Source organism: Pongo pygmaeus, chromosome 7 (assembly GCF_028885625.2).
Source record: "Pongo pygmaeus isolate AG05252 chromosome 7, NHGRI_mPonPyg2-v2.0_pri, whole genome shotgun sequence".
Taxonomy (NCBI): domain Eukaryota; kingdom Metazoa; phylum Chordata; class Mammalia; order Primates; family Hominidae; genus Pongo; species Pongo pygmaeus.
The window spans coordinates 14,206,071-14,220,694 of NC_072380.2; the positions used below are offsets into that span (position 1 = coordinate 14,206,071).

At 34.7% G+C, this 14,624-nt stretch overlaps 1 protein-coding gene across 3 annotated transcripts in view; it reads right to left on the reverse strand.

Annotated features, from left to right (window-relative positions):
• Positions 1 to 14,624, reverse strand: part of SGCZ (sarcoglycan zeta) — a 1,203,249-nt gene that overhangs the window by 158,462 nt on the left and 1,030,163 nt on the right. For all 3 annotated transcript variants that reach the window (XM_054497724.1, XM_054497725.1, XM_054497723.1), the window contains one exon: positions 1,461 to 1,548. In XM_054497724.1, the coding sequence (XP_054353699.1) occupies positions 1,461 to 1,548 (88 nt within the window). The remainder of the gene's footprint in view (positions 1 to 1,460; positions 1,549 to 14,624) is intronic.

The following is a 14,624-nucleotide window of genomic DNA, read 5'->3' on the forward strand; positions in this document are numbered from 1 at the left end:
AATTATATTTTTAGAAAATTCGTATATGCTAAAATGTTTCCTTTTTGGTTCCATCAAAACAAATATTAAAAAATATACCTACAAATTAAGTACACAGAATCAAAATTCATGTTTCTAAAGCTCATATTTCAAATGTATTATTTTTGCATAATTCAATTAGAAATATTGGAAATATACATTTGCATTTAAAGATGATTAATTTCTCATTAAAATAAGAATATCTCAGTCCTCAAAATTGCAATTTACATTTCTCTTTCTCTCTTTCTCATTCTTTTTCTCTCTATATATATGTGTATGTATGTATAGATAGATAGAAATAAAGAGATATGTAATGTTTATGTTAAGTAATTTCTCTACAGAACCAATACAGTGTTATAAAAATAATTCAGAATCTACATGCATATCAAAACTTTAAAGTACAAATTACTTCTTATTTGCCTTCTTATAAAAATTGAGTCAAGTAATCACATCTTGTATTTTGATATATATCTCCAAATTAAAATATTTGCTATGAGAAAAAAATTAATACTTCACCATTAATTTATATTAACAACACATAAAGCCTATAAATCTTAAAATATAATTTCAACATCAAATATAGAAGTAATTGATAAATGTTAATATTTATTACACTCAACTCATGCAATTGCTAATTTATTTTTATTTATTTATTTTTTATGGTAGTTGATCATTAAATGTTTATTGAATGAAAACTCCAAGGTCGGATTCTGTGTTACTTTTCTTGCTTTGTCATAGCTATTTCTTTCTTTTTTTTTTTTTTGTCATAACTGTACCTATGTCCTATTTTTCCCATCTGTGTTGAGTAAAAATGAAATCAAACAAGAAATCATGAGATGGGCCTCTCAAGGAAGTGTACTGGAAAGCTGAAGTTTGCATTAGTTGTACTTTTGAATAAGCAGATACAATTTATTAGAAAATATTTCCCCTAGAAAAGGGATACATAGACCTAATGATGTTACCTCATGTTTCCTTAAGTTTATTTATTATAATTTAACATATGCTATGAACATATTTCTTAGAAAAATGGTGCATTTCATAATTCAAGAGTAATGACAAGCAAAATAAATGTAATTCAATTTCAAAATAATACTTTGGCAAGAGTAATAACTACTAAATAAAGGAAACACGACTAGCCTATGACACGTCAAATCATGTGCAACAAAATTGGGCTGTAATGGGATGTTGAGTTATATATCAGGGAAATAACATACTTCCACTTTTCTCAATTAAAACAAGCACAGTAGGCCAGGATGATCTCGATCGCTTGACCTCGTGATCTGCCCGCCTCAGCCTCCCAAAGTGCACTCCAGCCTGGTGACAGAGTGAGACTCTGTCTCAAAAAAACAAAAACAACAACAACAACAACGAAAACCAAAAACCAAAAACAACAACAAAAAAACCAAGCACAGTAGGAGCAATCTTTACCCCAAAACACTCACCTATGGTCAGCTGTCCAGTTAACTGCCCCATGTGATTTCTTGCATTCACTGTGACATTCCTGTCAGACTGTAAGACCAGTGGACTATCCTGGGAAACATGTATAAAATAAATAAATCAAATAGAAAATAGAAATATAGTCAAATTTACGTAAAATTATACTTGTTTGGATATTCTCAAATTATATTTGTTTGGATATTCTCAAAAATTTAATTTGTTTGCTCCATATTAGACAGTTAATTTAATGTCCCAATCACTGGTGGACAATGTACAAAACTGAAAGCCTCATAATAATTACTTCACAGAATATTTCATTTTCATAAGTGGGTACCAACTATCAGATGCAAGCATTTCCAACCCTACTGATTGTTGCACATCAACGGTGTAGTAACCCTTTTCCTTTTTCACTCCCAGTGTCCTCTATGCCCGCCTGTGCAGATATTCCAGATGCTATCCCAATGGCAAAAGTCCCTTTTTAAGTTTAAGTTGCAACTTTCAGATCTCAGCTTAAATGCCACCTTCTCAAAATTGGCTCATCTAATCAGTGTAACTACAGAGTCTTTCAATCCTCAAACTCCCAATGCCCATTTAGTTTGTTTAAAGCACTTATCACAAAGCAATTTAATTTTACGTGTCTATTTGGGATTTTTTGTTTGCTTGTTTACTTAATTTTGTCACAAAAGGAAAGATCCAGGGGCAGGAACCATGACAGCCATGTCTACGCAGTTATGTCACTATTACTCAGTATGCTGCTGAAGGAAAGAATTTATGAAGTGTTGACTGAGTAGATAAAAAAATCTTCAGAGTAAAATTGATACTGTAGTACCTTATTTTTCAGTCTCGTGGAAATGCTCTGTAAATCATACAAGGATTTCACAAGGAAGTATATAGAATATAAGATTTTCGTAAATTTTCCCTTTAGGACTTATAACTCAGGTAACATGTTGACTTTTATCAGTAATTTAGCATTTAACAGTAAAATAGTTGAGTGAAGAACAACACTGCCTTAACAGCTCACATATTAGGCTTCTGTCATACCTCCCTCAGACAAGTAACATCCAAATCCCTGCATTCTCATTTTAATGATCTAAAACCTAAGTAGGGTGATCATTTACAAATATCTATTAATTTATTCAATAAATATTCATTGCATACTCACTATGTACAATATAATGTTCTAGAGGTAGGACGTTTCAGTGATCAAAAAATAGAACAATACTTGCCCTCTTGGCGCTTGCATTGTGAATGTTGAAATACTACGAAAATCTCCTCCAATATCATCCACACCATCTAGGCAGTATGTCATGTCTATGTCAATGACAATACACAAGTGCTTTCATATGTAAGCTATATTAAAACTCTCAATATTAGGATTTGGAATTTGTGATTTGGAGATATATATATATATATATATATATATATCTCATACATATAAAATTTTTATTTCTGCAGTTTTAAAAGAAAAAAGTCTAGTTTTATTTCCATAGGTGTAACTATGCTACAGACATTTATCTCCTAAAAGATCTAAAATATTTAAAATTAATTACATCATCCTAATCAAGTGATACATCCAAATCCTGTTTAAAGGATTTGCAAACAGTTATCTTATACCCAGTAAGAATACTGCTGTCTCTTGATAATGACATAAAGACGATGGTTCATAAGTGAACACACACACACACAATTCTATACAATCTTGGCAAAATTCAACCTAAGTATGTTAAAAAGGAGCTTTGAATCAAATACATTTAAATATATGAATGTAAGAAACAGGAAAAGTCTATGAAACATCTTGCAGTTCAAAAAATTGTGAAAAAACTGTAGGTCAAAATTATGTTCACTTTCTCTCAATATTTGTATGATATAGCATATATGAATTTGGTTTAGCATTTTAAAATATATGACACTATATGTTTTTATTTGAGTTACTAGACATATTAAACATAAGTTTCTGTGAACAGTAGAGTAAAACAGCATAAGCATTCGTATATATAATTTGTAGACTATGTAAGTATAAGAATTATTGCCTTATTACACATGTTAAAATAGAATAATTAGGTTGAGAAGGCAATGGAGAGTTTACTTAATTTAAAAGAGAAATAGACTTGGTAGAATTGAAAGTTTAGGCTGGGCATGGTGGCTCACACCTGCATTCTCGGCACTTTGGAAGGCTGAGGTGGGAGGATCACTTGAGGCCAGGAGTTTGAGACCAGCCTGCCCAACATGGCAAAACCTCATCTCTACTAAAAATACAAAAAATTAGGCAGGCATGGTGGTGGGCGCCTGTAATCCCAGCTACTCGGGAGGCTGTGGCAGGAGAATCACTTGAAGCTGGGAGATGGAGGATGCAGTGAGCCCAGATTGCACCACTGCACTCCAGCCTGGATGACAGACTGAAACTCTGTCTCCAAAAGAAAAAAAAAAAAAGAATTGAAAGTCTAAAAGTTTAATCATTCCACATCTTTGTTTGCAACATAGCAATCTCCTTTTACTCTAACCACAGAGAACTTGTTGAAGTTCTGTCTCTAGCACCCTTCCCTTCTTTTCATATAATTCTCCTAATTTTTTGTCAGAATTAAAATTTTATATCTAGATTAAAATTTCACTGTGATAGCACCAATAATCTTTTTACTTAGTAGAACCATAAACATATAGCTCTCAGAGGTAGTGAGTTATTCTCTACGCTGTGTTCCTACGAACATCAATATAGTATTATGCTATACTTATTTATTATAACGTGATCAAGTGAGCTGAACCAAAACCAAGTATCTATTTTTCATAAATGAAATTTGATGCCTGTAGGATCATCACTTCCATCCACAAATCACATAATCATTTCTGTATTTTATATCAGTACCATATCTTTGTGGATTAGATCCATTGCTCATGCATTTGAGGTTTAACACGTGACTTTTTGCACACTATCCACTCAGTACTAATTAAAACACACATATGTGATAAAAATGTATAATGATGAAAAATCTTTCAGTCATTTAAGGGAGATACAATCCTAAGCAATTCATAAATCTGATCTTAAATATATGTTTAAGTGAGAATCAGCACCAACATACCACCTCTTAACAAAAAAAAAAAAAAAGAAAGACATTTAAGAAATGTTTTCCCTAAATAAAGAAATGAATGCTCCTTAAGTTTTATGTCTTCTTTCTTGTGTTTGTTTCTCCAAAGTTCTCTATATGAGAAAATGAGAAAACAACCGAGACTAATATTTTACTCCATTCCACTGTCTGGTTTATATCCTTTATATTATACTCCTGTGTTCCAAAATTTTGAAAGCTAATACGTGGTTTAAGATATTTAAATAGACATAGTAGTACTCTTTTATAGTTTATTCTTGCTGAGAAGATAAAAGAGAGAAATCTATTTTGGTAATATTTTCTCATGGATTAGTAATCAGATATTTAAGCTATGTAAAAGTAAGAAAGTTAATATATAGCATGATATGCTAGTATAAATATATAATATTTATATATACCATGATATGCTAGTATAAATATATAATATTTATAAGAGCATGATATGCTAGTATAAATATATAATATTTATATATACCATGATATGCTAGTATAAATATATAAATAATATATAATAATATATAGCATATATATAATATATAGCATCTATATAAAATAATATGTATATAATATATAGCACGATATACCAGCATAAATATCTTTTTTTTGGGAAAAAGAAAATCTTTATCTTCTGATGTAATTATTTTTCCTCCAAGCCAATAAATCTCCCATAGCAGAAATAAGGCATCTCATGGTTTTCTGGAGCTGACCTGAACTTGGCTCTAGCTCTAGAGGACATATCCGCCTTCTTACGTCACTCTTTAGACAAAGGAGACAAGTGATCCAGTGATAAAGGCAATGAGACTGTTAAGTGGGCCTGAGAGGTTCTGCTTACAATTCTATTACACACATATTGTTCATGCCAAGGGCATGGCTGCAATTTTCTAATTGTTAGAGAAAAATAATGAAATATGTTCTTCTCATTTTAATATTTTTTGTGATAGGCTACGCATATGACCAATGGAAAAATGATTTTTTCTTTTTATTTCTATTGCCTTCACTTTATTTATAACAAATATCTACTGAGTGCCTGTAATATATTCAGCACTCTGCTAACCACTGGGTACAAAAGAGAAAGAAAGGAGACAGACTTCTTTCTTTTCTGGAGTTCCCAATCTGGTAGCCAGACAGACAATAAACCAGATAATTAAAAATCATACAAACGGAGAATATTAATAGTAACAGGCTGGTGTGATAGAGATTTCCCTTAAAAAGCATTAGTAATATTGTTGAGAAGATATGGGTGTTTCAGGCAAGGATTTAGCTTCAGATGGTCATTCTCTCTGGTTTAACTATTACATTAAGTCGTAGTGAAACAGCAGTAGTACAAACAGCAACCAACATTTACTGGCCCTTAATCAATGCCAGACACTGCTCTAAATACTTTACATATATGAGATCACCTACTTATGAAGCTTACAATAAAATCATCCATGAAGAGTCAAGATAATAACATGACTGTAAGACAGACAGGGGACACTGACTGTTTGAGTTCAAGCCCAGAGGCTGCCAAATGCTGATTTTGCAAGTTACTCCACATTTCTGTATCACAGTCTCTTCATCTGTAAAATAGGGGTCATAGTACATAATTTACAGGCTTGTTATAAGGATTAAATGAGACAACATTTATGCAAATGCACAGATCAGAGCCTCCCTCTGTTGGTGGCAATGTCTGCTTTTATTATTTAATCCTCATTTTAACTATAGTATTTTACTGCTGATAATACTGGATACCATCACTTTTGTTTCACAAATAAATATGGTACAGAAAGATTAAGTCACTTCTTCAAATGACACAGCTAAAAAAGGTAACAAGCCATGTTGGAACTCCATAATTTTGTTTCAAATATGCCCTGTCTACCATGAGGAAGTACTGTGTTTCTTGGGGCTCATCTAATTCTAGATTTTCTGAAATGTCAAACCAATATAAAAAAATAAGAAATTGAATTCAACAAAATATACTTTAAAATTTCTTTAAGCATTTTGGTCTCTAAAAGAAACATCTTATACTCACACACACAAACACATAAAGCTTAAAGTGTAAGATATGATCTCTACTTTGCTGCTATCATCCAGGTTTTGGTAGCATGACATTGTTCATCTTGTTTCATTTTGTCTCCTCAGATTCTAAAAGAGGAGGGTATGTTATAAACTGTCACCTGACTACACATTTTAGAAAGTATTGCCTATGAATCTCCCTACTTCATATTCTGAAAGAACATCATTAGTGACCTATTTTGTTCAGTGTAGATGATGTGAATTTGGTATGTTGTTACCTAAGTTTATATAGTTTAGAAGATAAATTTTCTTCTCAGGGATGGAAATAGAGAATTTGCCAACAAATCTACCTTATCCTCAGTTCCTCTCATCTTCCTAAATATTCAATCAGCTGTGTCAGAAATATTTCTTGAATGCATCTTTTCCTGTTTTTCCATGCCTATTTCTCTAACAGATTCAAAACTCACATCGCAATAACCACTTGATTTTTCACATCCAGTGTTACTTAAAAATAGTTTTAAAACATATTGGCATACTTGAATGAAAACAAAACAAAACACTGATTGATTCCTAACTCTCGGCTTGAAACAAATTTATGTTCACAAAATGTAACGTTCTTCAGAATGTGACCCGATTCTACTTTTCTATGTCTACTTCACCTCACTTCTGTTATTTAAGAGTAAGCCAAATTTCCCATTTTTGTCAACTACATACCACTTATATTTATTTTCACCTTCAGTTTCCCAGGCCTGAAATTCTTATCCATGTCTCTTTATCAGGAAAAAGTATAGACATTTTTCCAATCCAGGTCAAAGTCCTGTCCTCTGTGAAGCCTTTCTACTCTGCCAGAGTTAAAATTCACCTCCCACCCTTCAGTTCCTCAGTCAGTGTTGACATCTATCACAGTACTCGTTGCAGGCTTTTTGACTTACTTTGTTTTAATCATTCATGTGATTTGTAACCTCCATTTAACTGAACTGTCCTGAAAACATAGTATGCTGCCAATTACTTTTTCTCATACAGACTTTTAAAAGTATACTTTGTGTCACACTTGACACATAGTTTATGTTCAATAAATGCATGTTGAGTGAATGAGCTGAACTGAGCACTTTACAAGATCCAGCCTACATGGGTTTATGTGGATTTGTGTTCAGATCACACCAAATTTAGGAAGCCATTATTCCCCTTCTTTCTTCCTTCTTCCTCCTCCTTCTCTTCCTTCTTCCTCCTCCTTCTCGTCCTTCTTCCTCCTCCTTCTCGTCCTTCTTCCTCTTCCTCATTCTTCTTCTTTTTCTTCCCCAGAGCAAGGTTGGTAAAAATTCATTTCAGTGAAACAAGTCATATCAAATTATTATTTAATGGTTATTCATCATCCCTGTGCCCAAGGCAGCTATGTCATTCCTTTCCTTAATATTTGACCCATTGAAGCTGCAAAACAAGTATTCATTTTATTCTTTGAAATAAAAAGTAAAAGCCGGGCACGGTGGCTGATGCCTGTAATGCCAGCACTTTGGGAGGCCTAGGCGGGCAGATCACGGGGTCAGGAGATCGAGACCATCCTGGCTAACACGGTGAAACTCCGTCTCTACTAAAAATACAATAAGAAATTAGCCGGGCATAGTGGCGGGCACCTGTAGTCCTAGCTACTCAGGAGGCTGAGGCAGGAGAATGGCATGAACCCGGGAGGCAGAGCTTGCAGTGAGCCGAGATCGCGCCACTGCACTCCAGCCTGGGTGACAGAATGAGACTCTGTCTCAAAAAAAAAAAAAAAAAAAGGTAAAAATTATTTTTATACTTGAAATTCATTTCCTTCAGAATGCAAATCATCTAATTATTGAAATTTTTATTTTAAAGGGAGAAGTGCTTATTATGAAAATAAACTTATCTACAGCTGTTTACCTGACTTCCTCAAATTCTGCACTCACTTTTTTTTTTTAAAAGAAAGTCAATAATACCCAAAATAACACAGAAAAAGCAATGCAGAAGTTTATCAGAGAACTTTAACAAAGAGATTGAAATAATTTTTTTTCAATGCAAAAATTTAGTTTATTTAGTGAGCTTTTTCGGTCTGCACTCACATTTTAACTGAAGTAATGCAGGAGAGAGATATTATCTATGTATCAATCAACTTTATGCATTTCTACTCTGATACTTTTATTGAGAATTTCCCCATTTGGTTTAGTCTCTGTTATGAATTAGCTAGTCATGGAGGCCACTGCTAGGAATCTCTTCTGAGAATGCTCTATGACTTTGCATTGTCCTTCTGGCTTCTGTCCACTTCTTTAAAGCTATACAGTAATGAGAGTAGTCTCCTTCCCGAAGCTCTCTTTCTCTCAACTGATAATACGGATGGTATTGATGAATATGTATCCAGAATGATGCTGCAGGGAGCAGTTTTACACATGACAGTCCATTTACAGGGAATCTGGGGTAATCTGTCACTTCCTGTATCAGTTAAAAAGCTCCAACTCCACCTTTAGCCATGGGTGGGCTTAGGAAACAAATGCTTCTAGACTCATTATCCTAAAAGGGAATAGTACTATCTCTACCTAAAGTAACAAAGATCCAGATGAATCAGACACTGCTGTTGCTTTAGTCAGATGAAAAGATGCTTCTTCTTATCCTCTTAGGCAACATTTGCAGCAACTAGGAGATATCCTCCTCTTAGCACTTCTAGGTTGGGTTGCCACTTTTCCACTCCAGCTGCCTCTTCAGTTATTCTTGAGGGTAACCGTGCCCTCACACCAGCCCCAGGGTTCCAACCCTATCCACTCTGAGTGCTACTGTCTGTCCAGTCAGTATGTTCACTATGGGAGCATGATTGAGGTACACCTCAATTGATGAGGCCAAAGAGACTGTATGTTGACTAAGTAGAATTTAGACATTGTGTCTTATTTTGGTGAGCAGAAAGAAATGTAGAGCATATGTGAAAATTTACTTTGTGTAGAAGAGTAGGCAATCTGCAGATTTAAAGCAAACGACTAAAGAAAAGCAGTGATTTTCCACCACTGGTTGAATGGTTTAGCCAATTTGTATGCCCAAAGAAATCAAATTTTAATGGAATTAGTTATTTTAAACCACTTATGTTAATGGATAGAGGAAATAATTAAATTTTCTGGAATGGAACTACCCAGTGGTGAGTTGGTAGATTTTTTAAACCAAGCACTGTACAAAGATTTTTCCCACTTCTTTTTTAATAAAATGATAGTTCATTTCTGTAGCATTGCACGCTTATGGCTTGGAAAAAAACAAGTGATGAGTTATGTAAAAAGCTTGTGAAACTTTTGAAACTATTAGCTACCATGATCTTAATTTAGTAACTACCTATCATGATGATGGTGATGATGATGTTAATGATGACAATATGTGAATGTAGAGAGTATCCCAGATGTGTATTTGTATATGATATATAGTTCATGTTATATGAGTATCATGAATGATGAAAACTAGAAAGTAAGCAGGGAACTAAGCCTCTATTAAACTGGTTTTCTTTTATCTTGGTGGGAATTGGTAAGAAGCCTCTGTATTCTAAACATTTTAAATGACATCATATTTAAATAAGAAATTCACCTTTCTCAAATAAGTTGGATATGTTTTCCAATAAATCTCTAACTTGAAGCAGGATAAAGAAACAGAGAGCTTAAGAGAAAAAATTGCCTGAGAGTATTTTCCACAGATATATTTTCATTTACGATAATTACATTTGTACTAGTTGAAAAAAAATCTTTTTTTTCTCCAAAAATCTGCTTGGATTATGACGGGTTTCAAATATCTGAAAACATTAGGGCCACATATTTAGTTGACTGTATGTGCATGTATGCTATAACTTAATTTCTATAGAAACAGATGAGAAAAACCAGAGATAAAATAATTATGACAAATATGTTTCTATAATTAGAAATAATAATGCAATTACAAAATATAAACAATTGGCTATAAACTCAAATAAGTACAACATGGTTATAGTACCTGTGATGGTTAGTTTTGTGTCAGTTAGATTGGACATGGGTGTCCAAATATTTGGTGAAACATTATTTTGAGTAGGTCTGTGAGAGTGTTTCTCAATGAGATGAACATTTGAATCAGTAGTCCCATTCAGGCAGATTTTCTTCCTCCCCAGTGTAGTTGGACCTAAATAGAACAAAAAGGCGGAATACGAGAGAATTCACTCTCTCTGCCTGACTGTCTTCAAGCTGGGACATGAGTCTTCTCTTGCTTTTGGATGCAGATCAGGACTGGAACTTACACCACTGGCGCTTTTGATTTTCAGAACTTCATGTTCGGTTTAGCACAATATCACAGGCTTTCCTGGGTCTCCAACTGGCTAACTACAGATCCTGGGGTTTCTCATCTTCCCTAACTGCTTGAGTCAATTCTTTATAATAAATCTCTTTATTTATTGGTCTGCATCTCTAGAGAACCCAGACTAATACAGCACCCATATTATTTACTAAAGGAACATGGCAAAAATATGCATGAATATGAATGCTAAGCAACAAGGAGACTTTGCAAGTAGCAATTATTGTGCTTGTATGAGACACTATGATTTAGCATACTTTGAAGCATTTTGTTAATTGTGGTTATACCTTAGCTATATCTGAGAAGGCAATACTGCAGGAGAAACATTAGAGATAATCTATCTTTCAACTTCTATAGTCATTACTTTGAAGATCTCTAGCAATTCTTATCCTTTCCTTCCTCAACTAAATAAATGGGGGATGGGGGGATTATTCCTGAGATTACTTTTTCAAATGACTGGAGTGATTTCAAACTTCTGACATTTTTCTACACTAATGTACGATAAGCCAAGGCCTTTAGCCTCCTTACAGGAAAATATACTGATGGCAAGACTTTGAGCCAGAAGCAATATAAATATGTCTAGCTAAATCAAAAGAGTAAGTATATCATGTGTGGTGAGCAGACGTTCAGAATTTGTCAGACCAAATAGCACATGACACGACTAAGAAGATTACTCCAACCCAATGCTTACAAATCAATAATGTGCATACAAATCATCTGAAGATCTTTCTAAATGAAGACCTGCGTTGAAGCCTAAGATTCTGCATTTCAAATGAGCTTCCAGGTCATGCCAACAAAGCTGGTCTGCAGATTACTCTTTGAGTAGAATGACTCTAACAGCCCAGCTGAGGTGCAGGACTAGAGATGGACTTCCAAAAAGCTCCCAGCCAGAACCTTTTAGATCTGGAGTGTGGTCCCAAATCATAGATCAAGTAGAAAATTGCAACTGTTGCAAAAAAAATAATTTTGAACTATTTCCCAGCCCATGTTAAACCTACAAATCTATAAATTAGAATGTTTGCCCTCCACATCCCAATTTCCATGGGAAAGACTGCTCACAAAAATGTGTTGATTTTTTTTAAAGCAATACTGCAGTTAAGCTACATTTTCTAATCTTTTTTATACTCAGGCATAACCATACCACCATGTTATAATCAGCAGAATGTGGGCAGAAGTGATATAGGACATTTACAGGCCTGCATTATAAAAATCTGCAGTGTACTAGCCTCTCCACCTGAGGCCCTAGAGCGATATGGAAACACACATGGAAAGAACATGGGTCTCCATATATCTGCATGGATCAGAGCCACCAGTCCTACCACTGGATTGTGGAGTGACAGATATATAATTTTTGCATTTGAGTTAACCCTTGAGATGTCACACGGGTTTGTTATTAGAGTTGGTCTGACCTGATAGAACAGCCGTTGCTCTGCTCTGCAGGGACTTACATGTCCCAGTGCTCCTTTGTACCCAAGGCTCCTTCCCTGCAGTGCCGTGACAAGTCTTCTTCCCTGTCTTAAGTTGGCTCCATACTCCCCATCCTTTAATCATGTTGACTTTTCTTATAACTCTGATAATTATTAAGCTAGATAATTATTAAGCTAGAGATGTGTATGTTAAATGACATACTTGGGCTGGGCACGGTGGCTCATGTCTGTAATCCCAGCATTTTGGGAGGCTGAGGTGGAGAGATCACCTGAGGTCAGGAGTTCAAGACCAGCCTGGACAACATGGCGAAACCCCACCCCGTCTCTACTTAAAGTACAAAAATTAGCCAGGTGCAGTGGTACGCACCTTTAATCCCAGCTACTTGGGAGGCCAATGCAAGACAATCGCTTGAACCCGGGAGGCAGAGGTTGCAGTGAGCAGCGATAGTGCCACTGCACTCTGGTCTGGGCAACAGACTGAGACTCTATCTCAAAAAAAAAAGAAAACAGAAACAAACAAACAAAAACAAAAGACATACTCAAAGGCAGTGATATCTAACATCATGTTTTTCTCTCAGGGATAATTAATCAAAATGGCTTCATTTAGAGCAGGCACCAGCCAACTTTTATTTTCAAGGGACAGACAGAAAATCAGATGGTAAATATATTATGCTTTGTGGGCTATGCAGTCTCTGTCAAAACCATTAAACTCTGCTGTTGTAGGTCAAAAGGAGCCACAAACAAGAACTGAATGGGCATGTCTGTATTATACCAAAGTATTATATTTTAATAAGAGACAGTCAGCTGCAAGCCATAGTTCGCCTACTTCTGATCTTGAAACTGAATCTCCAGTGAATTTTGGAAACCACAGTTATAGCAACTAAACCCACAACATTTTAAAAACAATTCTAGTATTACATAAAAACATTGTTTTTAATAATTTTTAAATAAATAATGCACAGTACTAGACTTGCATGCATTTTATATAAGAATTCATAAAAAGGAAAATAATTTCATTATGTTAAAAGTAGGTGTAAATTTAACTTTGTAAAATGTGGCCTGGGATACTTTGTAATTACAGAATCTGATGATTCAGTCTTTTTTGTTTTTTGGTGGGGGGTGGGGATGGAGTGCAATGGTGTGATTTTGGCTCATTGCAAACTCTGCCTCCCGGGTTCAAGTGGTTCTCCTGCCTCAGCTTCCCGAGTGGCTGGGATTACAGGTGCTCACCACCACTCCCACCTAATTTTTGTACTTTTAGTAGAGACGGGGTTTTGCAAAGTTGGCCAGGTTGGTCTCAGACTCCTGACCTCAGGTCATCCTCCCATCTCTACCTCCCAAAGTGTTGGGATTACAGGTGTGAGCCACTTCGGCTGGCCTGATTCATGTCTTTTATTAGATTGCAAAAACTTCTCATCTGTTAGCTCTTCAATAGGGCCTCTTCTTCATTCTTTACAGTCTCCCCATATGGAATTCACATTAGATATGTGTTATATCTTCCTCTATTCTGCCTTTCATGTCTCTTTAATGCTCTCTCATTTTTCCCATCTCCCTATCTCTCTGTGATGCATGCTGGCTTATGGCTTCATATCTTGTGCTAGCAGTTCTTAGCTATGTTAGTCAGCTCTTAAGTTATTCATTAAAATATTAATTTATGAATATATTTTTGTCATGTATTTTTTTCAGACTTGTCAGAGATATTGTTTTATTGTTATTTCATTTTTCTATTTTTATTCCATTGTTCATTTCTAAAGCATTGATATACATCTATAATGTATACATAATTTTAATATTCTGTATCTGAAAATTTCAATTACTGAAGTAATTGAAAAATCTAAACTTGTGAATAATTGTTTCTGTTAAATTTCACTCGAGGTAGCCCATTTTCTGATTGTCTTTTTGATTGTTTAGATCATAATTAAAATGTGAGAAGCCTAAGGAACCAGGATTAAGGGTTAAGGAAGCATTCTTCTAGAGAAAGTTTCTATTGCATCCACTAAGCCCTAGAGATAAGTACAAACCTGGAGATAATATAAAGTCGAGGGGACAGGACAAAATTTTCAAGAGGCTCAAGGATACAACACTTGTAACTCCAATGGCCTGATGTTCCTTTTCCTGTTTCCAGCCATTAGTCCCCAGAGCTTCAGGTTTCAGGTGGTGCCAGTTGTCTCTAAGGGAAATTCTGATTTCAGCTTTCATTTTCTACTATTTTTTCAACTCCCTGTTTTTCAAATTTTCTTCACCATATTGGCTTTCTATTATCTTTTGCAAATTTAGAAATTCAAAGAAAATACATCTTTTTGTAACTTAAGGCATAGCTAGGTTGCCTGTGGGATTTTATTTCAGAACA